The sequence below is a fragment of the Solanum dulcamara genome, chromosome 5, assembly GCF_947179165.1.
Source record: "Solanum dulcamara chromosome 5, daSolDulc1.2, whole genome shotgun sequence".
Lineage (NCBI taxonomy): Eukaryota > Viridiplantae > Streptophyta > Magnoliopsida > Solanales > Solanaceae > Solanum > Solanum dulcamara.
The window spans coordinates 66,063,651-66,080,477 of record NC_077241.1 but is presented as its reverse complement, the minus strand read 5'-3'; the positions used below and the strand labels follow the sequence as shown (position 1 = coordinate 66,080,477).

Here is a 16,827-nt window from a genome sequence, read left to right as displayed (position 1 = left end):
GTTGAGGTTCATGATATCTTTAATGAGCTATTTTTATGATTTTATGTATTTTATGAAGAACTTGGTATTATTAGATTCTTACCTTTCTTCTCAAAGACTATGATTTATTATTTATAATATTCTTATTGAGAGTTTATCTAGCATCGAGTGGACTAGGAATAATTACCTAGGTCCCATAACTATGTGCCCCGTAGGATGTCCCAAGTTGGACAATCAAAGTTAAGCTAATTGATCCACAAATAACTCATGTTAATGGTCCTCACCTGACAAGTAGGGCAATCTTTTTTTGATTGGGGAAGGCACTAAACTCTATGTTGTAGCTCACATGATTTATGTCGTTTAACTGTATCTCTCACTATGACTCATGATTCTTACTGTATTATGTTCTCATTATGATTCTCCTATGATTTTCGTATGAATATTGCATTGACCATGTTTTATACTTCTAACGATGCTTTTAAAGGATTTCATTATATTTTAGCTTGGTCATTACATTATCACATTTTATGTCATACATTGCACATTCTCTATACTCAGTACATTTTATAATACTGAGCATACTTTTTATGCCTATATTGTTGTCATAATATAGATTTTGACGTTCCTCCCCATGATCGTGGCTAGTGGATTGATTCTGCGATACTAGACTACTTTGGTGAGTCCTCATGCTTCGAGGGCACAACCACATTATGAATTCTTTTATTGTCTTTCTTTTTCAGACTTATTTCTGTTTCAGTCTATTTGGTGAGCTAGGACTTGTTTTATGCCCCATCTATGATAGTAGAGGCTATGTCAAACCAGCATATATTTCTCGTATCATCGGATGTTTTCCTTATATTTTCGTTATATTGTGATGTCTATTTATTTTTTTGACTTATCTTCCGCATTTCTTTTATGTTGATTTTATGTTATCATAACTCATTCTACGTTATGCAAAGAGGCTTGTTTAGGATCTCTCGGGATCCTATTCACTGTGTCACATTTAGGGTCTAGCTTGAGTCACGACAATTATTTTAAATAATCCGCATAGTTTGAGAAAAGTGTTATAAATATATATTAATATATACATAAAATTCGTGTCTATTTGGTAACTAGTTGCAAATGCCTGTGCCAATATATAGCACTCAATTTATCTCAATTTATACGGCATGGATAATTTATAATAATATATATTACTCACTCTGTCTCAATTTATTTGGTACAAGTGAATTTTCGAGAGACAATGAAATTTATAATATTTTTCAAAATTATTTAAATTGATAATTATTGTGATTTATAATATCATTTTTTTCGTAATATTTAAATATTTTTTGTACTAAAAACGAAAGTAAATGGAGAAAGCACTAAATCTAAATAGAGGAAAATGAAGTAGAAGGACAAATCGGTCAATTCATGGACTGATACTAAGTTGTTCACATTCTCTTTAAGAATTTTAAATAATTTTTAAATATTTTAAGTTATTAATTATTATGATTTGCAGTACGTATTTTTCAAATAATATATGTCACTCATTATGTCCCAATTTTACATGGCACATGTAAAACTTTGAGAGTCAACCAAGTTTGTAGTATACTTTTTAAATATTTTAAGTTGTTAATTATTGTGACTTATAATACTCTTAATTAACGTAATTTTCAAATAATATATGTTATTCTCTTTGTCTCAATTTATGTGACACATATAAAATTTTGATAGTTAATCAAATTTAATATATTTTTTAAAATATAATAATCTTAACGTAATTTTTAAATAATATACATTACTTCCTCTGTCTCAATTTATGTGATACGGTGGAAATTTTGAGAGTTAATTAAATTTTTAAATGGTTAATTATTATAATTTATAATATTATTTTAGTTAATAATTTATAAATACATAGCATATTAAAAAAATATAAATAAATTAAAATAAAAAATAATAATAAATATAAATAAAGGAGAAGAGCAAAGCGATGAAACGTCGTCTGTTCACTTCTATAATATAGTTATAAAAATTATAAATTATAAAATACATATATATAAACCTCCATTTCTTCCTTCTCACTCACTGTTATCTGCTGATCCAACAACTTCCCCCAAACCCTAAAAATTTATTTAAACATATCCATCCTTCGATTCTCAATTCCTTCTACTTTATTTTTCCTTGTTTTCTTGAGAAGAACGAAAGGAAATTGAAGAAATATTATTGTGTTTACTTGAAAAAAATTTGGTTGAAATGATGGGGAGTAACAGAAGGGAAGAAGGGTCTGTGATGGTGAAGAATTCTAATGTATTTGCGGCGCTTGATACTTTGAGGAAGAAGAAGAAATCTGATAAGGAGAAGACTAAAGGGTCATCGAAAAAGGAACAGGAACCGGAAGTTTTGTGGGCTCCGGCGCCGTTGACGGTGAAATCTTGGGCAGATGTTGATGACGAAGATGATGATGACTACTACGCCACCACTGCTCCTCTTAAGTCTTTTGTGGGTTCAAATGAATCTGGAAAAAACACTGAACCTGTTGAGGTATTTTGCACTTTTGCCTGCTTGTTCTTTGGGTATGAAAAATTTCTGCTTTTTATGTGATAGATTGTATTTTTCACCTGTTTGATAATTGTATATTTATTTGGGAAGTGGTTGAAGAAGCCAACTAAACTAGCAAAGATAGTGTTAATTACTCTACTGTGCTTCAACCTCGACTTAATTGCGTCCTGCTCTTTTAGGACCTGATGAATTCCATTAGGAAGTAATTTGCTTTCCAAACAAGTTAGTGTCAAAATCACTAGGTGATTTTTCACATTTGTACTAGCTTTGGTGAACGGAGTTTTCTGGTATGTGATGTTGGTGGGAGGTGATACTTATTCCGAGGAGCGCTAAAGCTGGTCTGGACACCAATATTATTATTATTGTAAAAACTTTATCAAACTAAGGAAACGAATCATATAGTCCTTGGATAACTTTTGAAAGGAAAATCAAATATCAGAGTCTTACAGGGTGGTAAAATAACCTGAAAAAGAAACATGATAATATATAGAGAAGAATATATTTTAATTAACTATTTTTCTGCTAATTTCTCAAATCAAATTAAAAAATAATAATATTTCTTTTAGTATGTTTCTAACTTCATTTGTCATTTATTTATCATCATTAAAATCATCAACCCATCTCTATTTTTTTAACAAGGAAAACCCGCAGCCGCTACCCTTTGGGTGCGCACAGGATAAAACTCCCTCTCCTATGCAATAGTATGCAAACCACACAGGAGAGATAACCTGCACTGGGCGAGCTCGACCCAGAAGGCAAACCCTTGCTTTCTTGAGACCTCCAACATGGAAGTCCCAAGGCCAAATAATTGGGCCACCCCGAAGGGTTTCAACCCATCTCTATTTATCATCAGAAGAAGTAATAAATATTTTTACAGAACACACGTTTCTTTTAGAAGTAGCCATCATTAGATATATAATATTTCTGCAACTTGGCCTTTATCAAAAATTTTATCTTTTTAGTTAGTTAATATTGAAGAGTAATGTTGATCTTTCAAACTCTTAATCAAGTTAAAACAATCGATCTTTCTCTTGAACAAATTTATATTGACAAAGGCAATCCTGAAGAAATGTATGTCAAATTACTCAAAATATTTTCAGTTGACTTCCTTTTCGAATTCATTCTATCCGTAAAAGATCATCTCAGAAACATGATGACCATATATAATTTGGAGAAATCAATCTTAGAACAATCATCACTTTGCCAATTAGGGGATATTGAGATAAGTTGATTCAAAGAACTTTAGATTTTAAGCCTCTGAAAGTGATAATCCCTACACCATGAGCATTCTACTTTTTTCACCCTCTTACTAAGCTATCACACATGTATTCAAACGAATTTTTGCCTGCCATATATTTTTACTGTGTTGTAATTCAAAGTCAGACAATATTCGCGATATGTCTCCGTGAATTTCAAAGTTCTATCCTGTAAGAAAACTAAGATTTGAGAATTTCCATTAATTAGTGAGAATATGGCAGCAAATGAGATTGCTCAATTGTCGCCATAGAGAGATGGACAATTTTGCCCCCCCCCCTCCCTTGTATTTATTTATTTATTTAAATGGTAACTTTTTAACTATATATCCATAAGTATACTACATCAAAAAAATGTAGTCCCCCTCCAGAAGTATTATAGCTTTGAGTTCCTGTTTGTACTTTTTGTTACAAATAATCTAAAACATCAAAAATATATTCTGTTTGTGCTAACACTTCTTGTTTACACCAAAAGTAAAAAAGAGGTAAGCAATTCCTCTTGAACTTCTGTATATTGTTCTGCTTGCCCTCAAAACATCTCTGATTTCTTTCTTTCCGCAGTGTCCATCATATACATGCTGGGGACAATCTTCCATCTCTCTTTCTTTTCTGTTGCATTGCCCATACTGTTCCAGTATTTTAGAATACCTTCAACATTCATTGGCTTCACCCATCTGGTCTTTCTTAAGCTGATGAAGATTCTCCAAAGCTGGTCTGTCCACGTGCAATGTAAAAAAAGATGGTTGATTGTCTCTGCTTGTTCCCCACATAAATAGCATCCAGAACAGATCTGGAAACCTCTTCTTCTTTTTTTTTCCAAATCTTCCTGTGTCACTGCTTTCTTAGCCAGCAACTCAGAAAAACAGTTCACCTTGTATGGTACCTTTACCTTCCATGTCATCTTTAATGGCCATCTCTTCTCCTGATTGTTTGAAGCATTTAGATCTCTATATGCAGAATTGACAGTGAAGATCCCCTTATTGTCTTTCTTCCAAACTATTGTGTAATCTCCCCCTGTGAAATTACTCAAATGGGCAGCTGTGTTGTTGAAATCTGCTATCCTTTACATTTTCCAATCACTCAGATGCCTTCGGAGATGCAGATACTACCCATGTCTTTTGCACATGTCAACCACAGTGGTCGGCTGGTGAAGGCATAAGGTATGGATGTCTGGATAGAGTTATTTTAGAGGTTCCTGTCCAGTACATTTGCCCTCCTAGAAGGACACTTCCATGCCATTTCCCACTTTTAAGTTGGTTCTAGTTAAAAATAGTGGCCAAAGGTTCCTGATGGATCTCCGAATACTACATCCATAGGGGGTAACCACCATATTTATTATCCAATTATCCTTCATTTCATATTTTGCACTGATAACCTCCTTCCGTTGCATATTGTTAATTGTTACAAACTTCCGTAGTCATTACATAATTAAGCTTCTTTTCTGCATTTTCATGTCTCTAATACCCACTCCTCCTTTTTTGCTTCTTGTTAGCTCCTCCCATTTAACCAAATGAAACTTTTTCTTATCTTCATTTCAATGCCAGAAGAAATTCCTCCTTAATGCATCTATCCTTTTTTTATCACTGTCTGGGGCAGGGAAAACAGACATCATGTAAGAAGGTTCTGCGTCTAAAACACTATTAACCAAAGTCAGTCTTCCTCCCAAGGGAAGATATTGACTTTTCCAGTTAGTTAACTTCTTCTCATGCTTTTTTACCACTGCATTCCAACTCCCTTTAGATTTACTTTTGGCATCTAAAAGCATGCCTAAATATATTGTTGGAAGCTCACCCACTTTGCCTCCCAGAATTGTTGCCAGATCTCCACCTCCGCTACACATAATTGATGGGATATATCAAGCTCTTCCCCCAATTGATATGTAGCCCAGAAATTGCTTCAATTATGATGAATGTCACCCTCAGGATCAACGTGTGTTCTCTCACTGCTTCACAAAAAATTAAAGTATTATCTGCATATCACGGATGAGTTATCTCCACCTTGTTTGCTGCCTTGTTGTCCACCTGAAATCCTCTGACCCAACCTTTTTCCTTGTTGTTTGAATAATGTTGGCCATTCCTTCCATTGCTAGGATAAAAAGAAATTAGGATGGAAGGTCACCCTGTCTCAAGCTCCTCTGGGAGGAAACGAAACACTTGAGGTTCTCTAATTAATAAGAGAATTTTAACTGTACTAATGCAATAATTTATCCAACTGATCCATGTAGCTCCAAATCCCATCCTCTGCATCATGAGAATCAGAAAATTCCAATTCAGGTGATCATATGTCTAGCTTACATAAAATACCAGGCTACTAACTTCTTTGCCTGGAGTCCACTTACTCATTTGCTATCCGTACTGCATCCATGATTTATCCGCCTTTTATAAATGTCGTCTGCTGTTCGTCCACTAGTCAGTGTATGACTTTTCTCATTTTTCCTGTCAGTAGCTTGGCAATGATCTTGTAAACCCATCCCATCAGACTTATAGGTCTGAAGTCATTTAGCTCCATAGCTCCTATCTTCTTAGGAATTAGAGCCACGAAGGTGGCATTGAGGCTCCTTTAAAAAATTCCTGCCTTTTTAAAGTTTTGCACCGTTGCAACTAACTCTAGACTGATAATTCCATATCAATGACTAAAGAATGCCAGGGAGAATCCATCTGGCCCTGGTGTTTTGTAACCTGCACATGATTTTATGTTCTCGAAGATCTCTTGTTTTTCAAATGGTGCCATCAGCAGATTGTTTTCATCTTCTCCAATCATGGGGCAATTCCTCATAGTATAACTTCTCATAGTAGGCAACAATCTCCTCCTGCACCTCTTCTGGATTTCCCCTCTTAACTTTCAGCTTGTCAATTGTGTTAGTTCTTTTGTGAGTATTTGGAGTCCTGTGAAAAATCTAGTGTTTCTATCCCCCTTGATTTAACCACATTGTCATGGATTTCTGTCTCCATATAGTCTCTTCCCATTTAGCTATATCTTCAAATTCCATATTGAGTGCTAGTGTAGAGGCCATCTCTTCTTCCTCTAGTGCTCTGTGTTCCTGAATCTCCTCTAGTTCAGTTAGTTGTCTCAAAACATTGTACTTCTGAATACCCAAGTTACCTTGAGAAGTTTTACTCCACTCCTTCTATTTCCCTTTCAGAGCTCTTAGTTTCACCACCAGAATGTAGTCTGCCTTTCCACTAAAGTTGAAAGAGTCCCACCACACTTTCTCTCTTTCATTGAAACCATCTGTGTCCAACCACCAATTTTCAAACTTGAAATATGACTTTGTAATATCCAAATCTCCAAATTGTAACATTATAAGTGAGTGGTCAGAAGTCACTCTGTGTAGGATATTCTGTCTTATGTTCCTGAAGTGTGCACCCCATTCTTCTGAAAACAAGAATCCGTCTAGTATAGTGGTTGTTGTGTGTCTGTCACCTTTCTTCCAAGTGAATTATCCCCCTGACAATGCAAAATCCACCAATAATTCTGTTGCGATTTTTTTTTTCTGGAGGATGTCTGTCGGTGTTGGAAGTCTTCACAGATTACACAACCACAAGGTCCTGAAACTAGCCCTCTAGCTGCCCCAATCTCCCACCAAGTCTTCCCTCTCCTTTCTATCATTTGGGGCATAAACCCTTGTAAGGTGCTAATTGAAATATCTTGACACTTCCCTGAAAAACTACAAGTCACTGAAAACATTCCCACACTGCTGAGCACTCCTTCCCATACTCGTTTGTCCCACATAATTACTATACCTCCTCTAGTCCCACTTGCCTCCCAACTGAACATAATTGACTCACTTATTCCCCCATACTTCACTTACTATATCTGTGATTTCCCCCTTACCTTCCTTTACTGGAAGCAAACCATGTCAGCTACCACATCATCTTTCCAGGTATGTAATATATTTTTGATCATTCCCTTTTTCCTAGCACAATTCAGTCCCCTTGTGCTCCTAGACTATGTTTAACTTCATTATTCTTTTATGGCCAAGTATCCTCCCTACTCCTAGTACCATAAATCATGAATTAAGTATCCAGCTCATTTTCCCCTTTCTTTTTAATGACTGACTGCTCCCCCTGTTTTTCTTAATTTTCTTGCTTGTTAGTATCTGTCTTCATAAAAAGTTCTTTTGCTTTTTGGCTTCTCCTCGCACCTTTGAAATCAACTCCAAATTCTGTACTCAATCTGATGATGTGTTGTTGAATCCAAACAGGCGTACTCAGCGTATAAGCATTTTCTTCTGTTGAAACTTCAATGGAGGTGCATCTTCTGCTACAACGTTGGTGTTCTCTCCTTGCAGCTTCAATTGTACATTCTCCATTCCTCTCTCAATAACTGTTGACTCTACTGCCACCAAGATTGTTCGGACTGAAAAATTTCTTGTTCTTCTTTATCCTGAGTTCCCAATTTATCAAAGCTATTGTGTGTACTGAGTTGAGATAAGTTTGTAATTATCTCGATGTTTACTCTGTCCATCTCCTGGGCTTCAGAATTAAAATGACTTTGTCTTGTCTCTTTTGGGTCTAAGGTTCTAAAGCCCAAATAACCCCCTTTTCGGACTTGGCCCACTGCAACACATAGTCGCCTGTTCCCTTTTGAATTCTGCTCACATGCCTTCTGATTTGAAAACTTCCCATTTTTCAAGGTGCCCACTTGCATGTGGTTTGATTTCAGGACTGCTAGGTCCTTCACTAAAAAGAATTGTCTCCCTTCAGTACCCTCTGGACCATAGCCCACATCTTCCCCCCCTCTATTTTTACTGAGCAGCAGAGCTTCACACCAGATCGGAATGTTATTCACAAAACCTTCTCTAGTCACCTCTATCTCCTTCAGTACCATCTTTCCGTCGCCCTTCACCTTGATACGAGCCTAGTATATGTTATTTTTGAGAGATGTCTCTTCTTCTGTCTAATTAAATCCTCTCTCCGAGCTGTTTAAATATTTCTGGGACCACATGCTCAAAGGTAGCCCTAGAAGTCTTATTTAGACCCAATCTCTCCTCTCCTTTACTTCTTCTAGCCAGCAATTTGTAGTTGGCTTCCACCAATCGAGATTCAGCTTCATCTTCTTCTAGATCCACACTGCCAACATGATGTGCTCTGCCGAAACTCTTGAAGGAAGTTCAAACAAGAACTGTCCGTGTTCATAGCGAAAACACTTAACACATGTAGCTGACTTCTAGGTATTGCGTGCCATCTCCTTGCATCATTCAAGGTTGGAGTCTCTTGTAATGGATTCTGAAATTTTCCGACAATTCATCTATTGAGAAGATCCTTTTCTGATGCCGACCTGCCACCCGTGATTTTTATGCAATCACTTACAACTTGTATCTATGCCTTTTCTTCGTCCCCTCCGTTGGGCCTCTTTGAAAGAGGTTCCAAGTTGCCTTTCGCTGTTATACTGTGGTTTTTGTTCACCTGGTGCCTCATAGATAAACTTTGTGTGCAATGTTTCCCCAACCTCCTTTGTATGAAGATTCCGGTGTAATAATGAGAAATTTGCTCTGACCTCGAATGGAAATAAAGCTGACATATCTACCATTCTCGTTGTATTTAGGAGTGCAATAAAATTCTGAGAAATGGTCCTTTAATTTCTATCTCCGAACTACTTTTCCCTGCTCCTTTGATGCTTCAATAAATACTGAAACTAACCACTTCACGACTTTAATGTTAACCTTCACCCTCATTAAATTCCAACTTTGCTTGATTGATTCATACCAGGTTTCTGCTCACTGTATTTACACCTAGGGATTTTGTAAGATTTGAACCCCACATTGTAGAATACTTTTCCCCCAATTGAAAAAGTTCCTGTCATAAGTTGCCAGAGTAGGCCCCGTGACATAAAGTGAAATCGACTTTAGGTTAAAAATTGACTTGCCTGGATAATTGTGCCTGAGAGCATTTTTATATTTCTATTTCTGTCCTTTATAAACTTTTGTACATATATTTTTTTTCTTGATAAAGGTAAAGTAAAACTATTGTACATATATTATGGCGCTGCCTTCCTTTTCTAAGATTGAAATAACTGAGATTGTCCATTTCTCATCATTGATTTAGCCATTTAACCTATATCAAGCCAACGATAATCTCTTCTAGCTTTTATTCTTGCGTCCACATTGTATGGATCTACCTGAACTGCCACCAATCCAGCATCCAATTTCAATGGTAATAGATATTGCTCTACTCTTGCCCATCTCATCCTTGGGAGGGCATAACCAATTTTAAAGTCTAGTTTTTCTCTCTAAATTCATCATCACTATGTACACTAATAGTTTGGCTTAAAAATAGGGCTGTGTAATGTATACTCGTAGAGTACTAAGTAGGTAACCTTTGCTCAATAGAAGTATTCAACTCAAATATTCATTTATACGTGATTCAATAATTTTATCTTTTATCTTATATACTCCATTAAATATATGCAAGAAGATAAAATTAATGCTACAGAAGATAAAACTTTTGGTGAAGCCATTAGACCATTCCTGTTATTGTATTACTTAACCACATTGCTAAAGACCATTACTTCAATATAAAAACTACCTTATGCAAAAGAATATGATTTCAAAATTCTGTCAGCTGTTAAACTTAGACTCTATGTATAATCATAATAAATGGAAGTTTGATTATGACAAGACTAAAAACTGTTTTTGTAGATATGAGAGGACTCATTATGTTCCAAAATCTTATATATACAAACATTCAATTAAACAAATGGACAATGACAGGTTATAGCTTACTTGTGTCATAATATTATAATAATAGTACAACATGTCCTTATAAATTCAAAGGTGATTATGAGATTATCCGAACCAAACTAATTGAGGGGTATTTAGCCCGTCCCTGATTTCGTATATTCGCGCAAGTTTCTCGTTGTCCATTTCTCATTATATTTGCAAAGGACTTTTTTCGTGTGTAATATTTTCTACCCTCTATGGAACAAAAGGAACCAAAACTTAAAAGATTGAGCCACATAAACAATGTTTGTTCAAGCTTTTATTCTTGCATCCATGTACTTATGATATAGCTTGATTAGCCACCAATCCAGCTGTCCATTTCAGTTCTAATATATATTGCTCTAATCCTTCGGGGTGGCTTTGTGGTTTGGGCTTGGGACTTCCATGTTGGAGGTGTTAAGTTCGAAATTCCTTGCCAGCGAAAGCAAGGAGTTTGCCTTCTGGGCCAAGCTCGTCGCACCGGGCTTGCCTAGTGCGGGTTACCTCTCGTGTGTGGTTTGCGAGCTATTGCATAGGAGCAGGGGGTTTACCCTGTGTGCACCCAAAGGGTAGCGGCTGCAGGTTTCTCTTGCCATAAAAATAAATATATAAATTGCTCTACTCTTGCCCATCATGGCATTGGGTTAGGGCATAATCAATTTTAAAGTCTATTTTTTCTCTCAATTCATCATAACGATGTAGACATTTCGCTTTGAATTAAAAAAAACTATGTAGACATTTCGCTTCAAATAAACTACAAAAGGTTTAATATAGAATACTATAAACTTTGCTATGAGAAGTATTTAACTCCAAAAAGGAAACTTGTTTAATGTCGTGCAATACCCAGCTTCCCATTTTTCTTTTTTACAAATGAGAACAAATCCATAGTCATAACTGATAATTAGGGCATAGTTATTATCAGTTTTCATATTTTTCTAATCCAATTGGTATGGATAATATATTCATCTCAGTTTCCTATTTAATGCAGACATATTATGTGTAGTATTCTGCCTTTAGTTTTTATTTAATATAAGCAAGAGAATGTGTTATGTCCAAGTGATTCAATAGTAAACATCAAAAGCTTAGGATTTGTTATGACACTCACCTCCAGTTCTCTCTCGAAGTCCATAATTTTCACCAAAGAGTATTTGTAATCCATGACGAAAGTCCTACAAAAAATATAGAAACCCACTTAGTTACCCTTATCTCAAAAAATATATATGTAGAAACCCACTTAGAATCAGGATATGATACGAATAAGCAGTTAAACATTGAGTTTAAAGCCCACAGAACTTCATTAGTAATCAAAAACATTAAATAACTGGAGCACTCTTCACTTGTTCTAACAGATTGATTGATTTGGAATAAGCAATATACAAAAAAAATAGTCTTTTATGATCACATAGATCGAATCAACTACTGAAAAACTCATGTCCAAATTGATGAACTCTTGTTTCTAATAGTTGTTCAATGTCCTGAAATATGAAAATAATTAAGCTCGACACTGAAAGCAATAGAAAGCAAATAAATTAGACCACAATACTATGAAAGCAATAGAAGGTACATAATTTAGAGCACAAAATACTATGAATAGAAATGTACAGGAACAAAATATAGTTTGAATAAATACATCTATATATATCTCCAATCTAGCACACTCTCCATTCCCTCTCCCTTCTCTTTGTAGAACTTGGTTGGAATTTTTGTTTTTTCAATTCAAAAGCTTGAATAAGATTTGCTTTGTTTTGGTTTTAAATTCAAAAGTTTTTTTCAATCAAAGTTTAGTATGAGATTTGAGTTGATTTGGTTAGCAATATGGATAATGATAACTAAAATTAAACAACGGCATTGTGGTCACAAAGTTGGCCAGAGGAAGCACACAACTCTGACATCGATATCCAAAAACATTTCAATTACATTATTAAAACAATTAATCAATTCACCAACATGGCAGTCTTTAAAAAAAGTTTAAAAAGTGAACGAAAATCAAACTAGACGTAAAGCTCTGAAACACACCTTAAGGTTAATGACAACAACTCTATTTGCAGGTGCCAAAGTTTTATTCTCCATCACCCAAGTCATTGACTTGAGGCAAGGAAAAATCACCTAAGAACCCCCAAAAAATCAATAGTGCACACCGACTTTAGAACTCAACTAGAGAAATTAACAACAACAACATATCCAGTGGAATCCCACAAAGTGGGGTCTGAGGAGGGTAGAATGTACGCAGACCTTACCACTACCTGTCAGAGAAATTAAATAAGATAAAAATGAATCTGCATTATCTGCATGACCATGTCACAGTGTAGAGACACAGGGGCCATGCATTGGGCACTTAAATCAGCAACAGCCCTAGCAGGACTACCAACGTTATTGAGATTAAAGTGCTTTGTCATTTCTTCTTGTCGAGGCCATAATAATGGCATCATTGCTGAAGCATACCTTCTGTTATGTGACATATTTAAATGCCCTTTAATCTGCCCTATAAAGGAGGAGTGACTTTTACTTTGGGACCTAGGACTCCATCATGTGTATATGGAGTTTTTTTTTTCATTGAGTATATCTCTAAGAAATTTAAAAGATCTATCAAATCCTAATATATTTAAAATAATTTAACAAATAAAATTTCATTTTAACTCGCCCGAAAATGATGGAATGATATCAACATTAGCTAACTTGTTTCAAAAGGACCTCATCTTACATGGAGCAGTTGTTTCAACTGCATATCTGTAATTTAAAATTCTATAATTATTGTTTAAGTCATAGCTGCTACTTTTATCAATCTGCCAATTTTATTTTATTTTTCAAATAACTTGAAATTGAATTTGAGTTCAAAGTCTATATGGTTATTTTGTAGAAGATTCTTTTCTACCATCAAAACATCTGTGGTTTCTTTTAGTCCCTAACATACAAGTTTCTGGCCAAGCTAAGATAACTCTTTTCACAAGCCAGATTAATGTAAGTGAAATAATAATAGTTTAACCTGAGTTCCATGTTCCAATAGTTAATATGGCATATAGGATGATTGTTTCCATTGTGTTGTGTTATTAGTTAAAACCACATTATGGGAGAATGTTGGTCTTTTAAGACAACTTCCTTATGTGATTTTTGGTTCTAAAAATATTCTCCTTTTGAAATTGGAGCATTTAGGGCTTGTGCCTATAAGTGTAGCTGGTCTTTTCCTTTCATTTTTGGATGCCGGGAGTTTCACAAGTTATCAGTTTCTTCCATGCATGTTTTACATTCTTTATGCCCGTTCTACTACAAAAGCTATTCATCTTGTGAGGAGTCTGGTGGAGAAATATAGGGACCGGAAGAAAGACCTGCATATGCTGTTTATTGATCTAGAGTAAGCTTACGACAGTCCCAAGAGAGGTCCTATGAGGATGCTTAGAGGCTAAAGGTATACCAGTGGCTTACATTAGGGTGATGAAGAACATGTGTGATGGAACCAAGACGTAGGTAAGAATAGTGGGAGGAGGCTCGAAATACTTCTCGGTCAAGATGGGGTTGCACCAGAAATAAACATTTAGCTCGTTTTTATTTGCCTAGGTAATGGATGAATTGACGTGCCATATCCAAGGTGAGGTGTCATGTTTTTTTTGCGGATGAAATAGTACCGATTGATGATAGTGGTTGTTGTGTTAATGTTAGGTTGGAGGTTTGGAGATAAACCCTAGAGTCTAAAGGGTTCAGGTTGAGCAGGACCAAAATTGAATACTTGGAATGCAAGTTCAGTGATGCATCAAGTGAGGTAGTTGTGGAAGTGAGGTTTGATTCACATGTAATCCCTAAGAAAGCAAGTTGCAGTATCTTGGGTCTTTAATCCAAGTAAATTGGGAGATCAATCACATCGTATTGGTGTGAGATGGAGGCTCACCTCTCGAGTCTTATGTGATAAAAAGGTTCCACCAAAACTTAAGGGTAAGTTTTACAGAGTGATGGTTAGACCAACTTTGTCATATGGGGCGGAGTATTAGCCAATCAAGAACTCACATGTTCGGAAGATGCAAGCTGCGGAAATGAGGATGTTGAAATGGATGTATGGTCATACTAGGAGAGATAAGACTTAAAATGAGAATATTCGGGATATAGTGAGAGTGGTCTATATGGCGGACAAGATGAGGAAAACGAGTCTAAGATGGTTTGGACATGTGAAGAGGAGATGCAAAAATGTCCAGTAAGGACGTGTGGGAGGTTGGATATAGTGGGTATGAAGAGAGATAGAGGTAGGCCGAAAAAGTGAGGTGATTAGACATGATATGATGCAGTTTCAACTTATCAAGGATATGACCTTAAATAGGAGGGTATGGAGGTAACGGATTAGAGTAGAAGGTTAGTAGGTAGTTGACCTCTGACTTGCTTCATGGCGGGTTTAGGCTTCGTGGGAGCCTGGGAGCACTATATATGTTGTAGTATTAGCCTTATGCATGTAATTTCTTTTAGTTACTGTATTATTTTTGGTTGTTATTGTTTCTTTTCCTTGAATGCTCTGTACTGTTTTCCTTATTATTTGACATGTCTTTCTTCATTTTGGTATTTCCTTTTTCGTGAATACTTCGATTTGCTACACTTGTACCGAGGGTCTTTCGGAAACAACATAAAGGTAAGGTCTGCGTACATTCCAACCTTCCTAGACCCCACTTGTGGGATTACACTGGGTATGTTGTTGTTGACTCACTCTCATGTCTATTTTCTGCGTCTATTTGTTCTCCAAATTCCAAGGATAAATCTTCTTTCATGAGGAGATATAAAGCCTAAAGAGAAGAAAATGAAGGAAATAACACACAAACAATATTTGGTAGCCATAAAAGTTTGAACATTTTTTCGAGTTAGAGTTAGTATTGTGCATATACTGAAGTTGTAATTGGGTTTGCAGGAAACCGAAAGTGAAGACGACCTTCATGATGAAGATGAAGATGAAGATGTGGAGGACAATGACCATGAATCTGAGGTCCCAGAACATGCTGATCCAGTAGGCCAAAGGATTGAGGCTTCACCAGCTCCTAAAGAGGCTGAGAGACAGCTATCAAAGAAAGAGAGAAGGAAAAAGGAGCTTGCTGAATTGGAGGCACTTTTAGCTGATTTTGGGGTTGAACAAAAGGAGAAAGGTCCAGACGACTTACCTGGTAATTCTTTTGTCTCATTTACTGATTACAGCATTATCTTTCTATTCCCTCAGTAAATAGTGATTGAAGTTGGGTGATGAAATTGATGTCCACCATCTTAGGACTGTCGAATCATATTCCCTTGCATTTTATACTCTTTAAACATTTCTACTCTTTCTTTTGTTAGCACTTGTTGGTCATCATGTGGTTAAGATGGCTAGTTTGGTTCTATGGGTATCTGAAGGTGGATTTTCCTAAATGGTTCTCTATAATTACAGATGTTGCCAATGAGAAAAAAGAGGGTCAGCCAGCAGAAGATGTGGAAAAGAAAAATGGTGGGGCTACAGAGCCTAAAAGTGCAAAGAAGAAGAAAAAGAAGGATAAAGCATCCAAGGAGGCGAAGGAATCAGAGGATCAGCCAAACAGCGTAGGTGCTACTATTCAACCAGAGGAAACTGGAGGAGCTGAACAAGTAGAAGATGCATCAACGGTGGATATGAAAGAGAAGCTGAAAAGGGTAGCTTCAGCAAAGAAAAAGAAATCTGGCAAAGAGACAGATGGTGCTGCAAGAGCTGCTGCGACAGAGGCTGCTGCAAGGAGTGCTAGGCTTGCTGCAGCAAAGAAGAAAGAGAAGAGTCATTACAACCAGCAGCCAATGCGATAAATTCTACCACAGCGTGGAATGATTAGCGTCAATGGTCCGAGTTCCAAACAGTTTGGTTCACCAACAATTGTTGTTTTGCTCTGATGTAGAAAAAGATTTGGGCTCTAAGTTTCGGTCTTTAGGGCACAAAAAAACTATGGACTAGTTCTTGGAGCTTAGATTAAAAGGTGAAGAGAAATGAGAAAAGTTTTACAAAACAATAATTTGTCTGGCTGGACAATTTTGCTGTATGTGAATTGTATTTGGAGATCTAGAGAGTAAGTTTATGTGTAGAAGTAGCATATTGATGCTAGTGCCTATTGAACTAAGGTTTTGGTGAATGAAATAGTAGCACATTATAAAAATTAGTATTGCATTTTGTTGTTGATTATGATTTATGTGAAGCATGATCGTAGCTTGTTAGATCACTTTCTTTGTTGAGGCGATTGTGTGAACTCCCGTTCGTTCCCATTTTAGAATGTCATTTGTCTTGACGCTTAGGTGAACATAATTATTGTCGGGCTTCAATGTGGACTTCGAACGCTAGGTGAAAAATAAAAAAAAAGGTGAATATATATATATAAAAGAGATTGTTTTTAGTGT

The 16,827-nt window shown here is 36.0% G+C and overlaps 1 protein-coding gene across 1 annotated transcript; it reads left to right on the top strand.

Moving 5' to 3' along the window:
- The first annotated feature begins 2,031 nt into the window (after window positions 1-2,031).
- On the top strand, window positions 2,032-16,652 carry LOC129889397 (uncharacterized). The gene is made up of 3 exons (XM_055964678.1): window positions 2,032-2,502; window positions 15,353-15,602; window positions 15,860-16,652. The coding sequence occupies exons 1-3, from the start codon at window positions 2,215-2,217 to the stop codon at window positions 16,243-16,245; spliced, it is 924 nt and encodes a 307-aa protein (XP_055820653.1). The 5' UTR covers window positions 2,032-2,214; the 3' UTR covers window positions 16,246-16,652.
- Window positions 16,653-16,827: the final 175 nt, after the last annotated feature.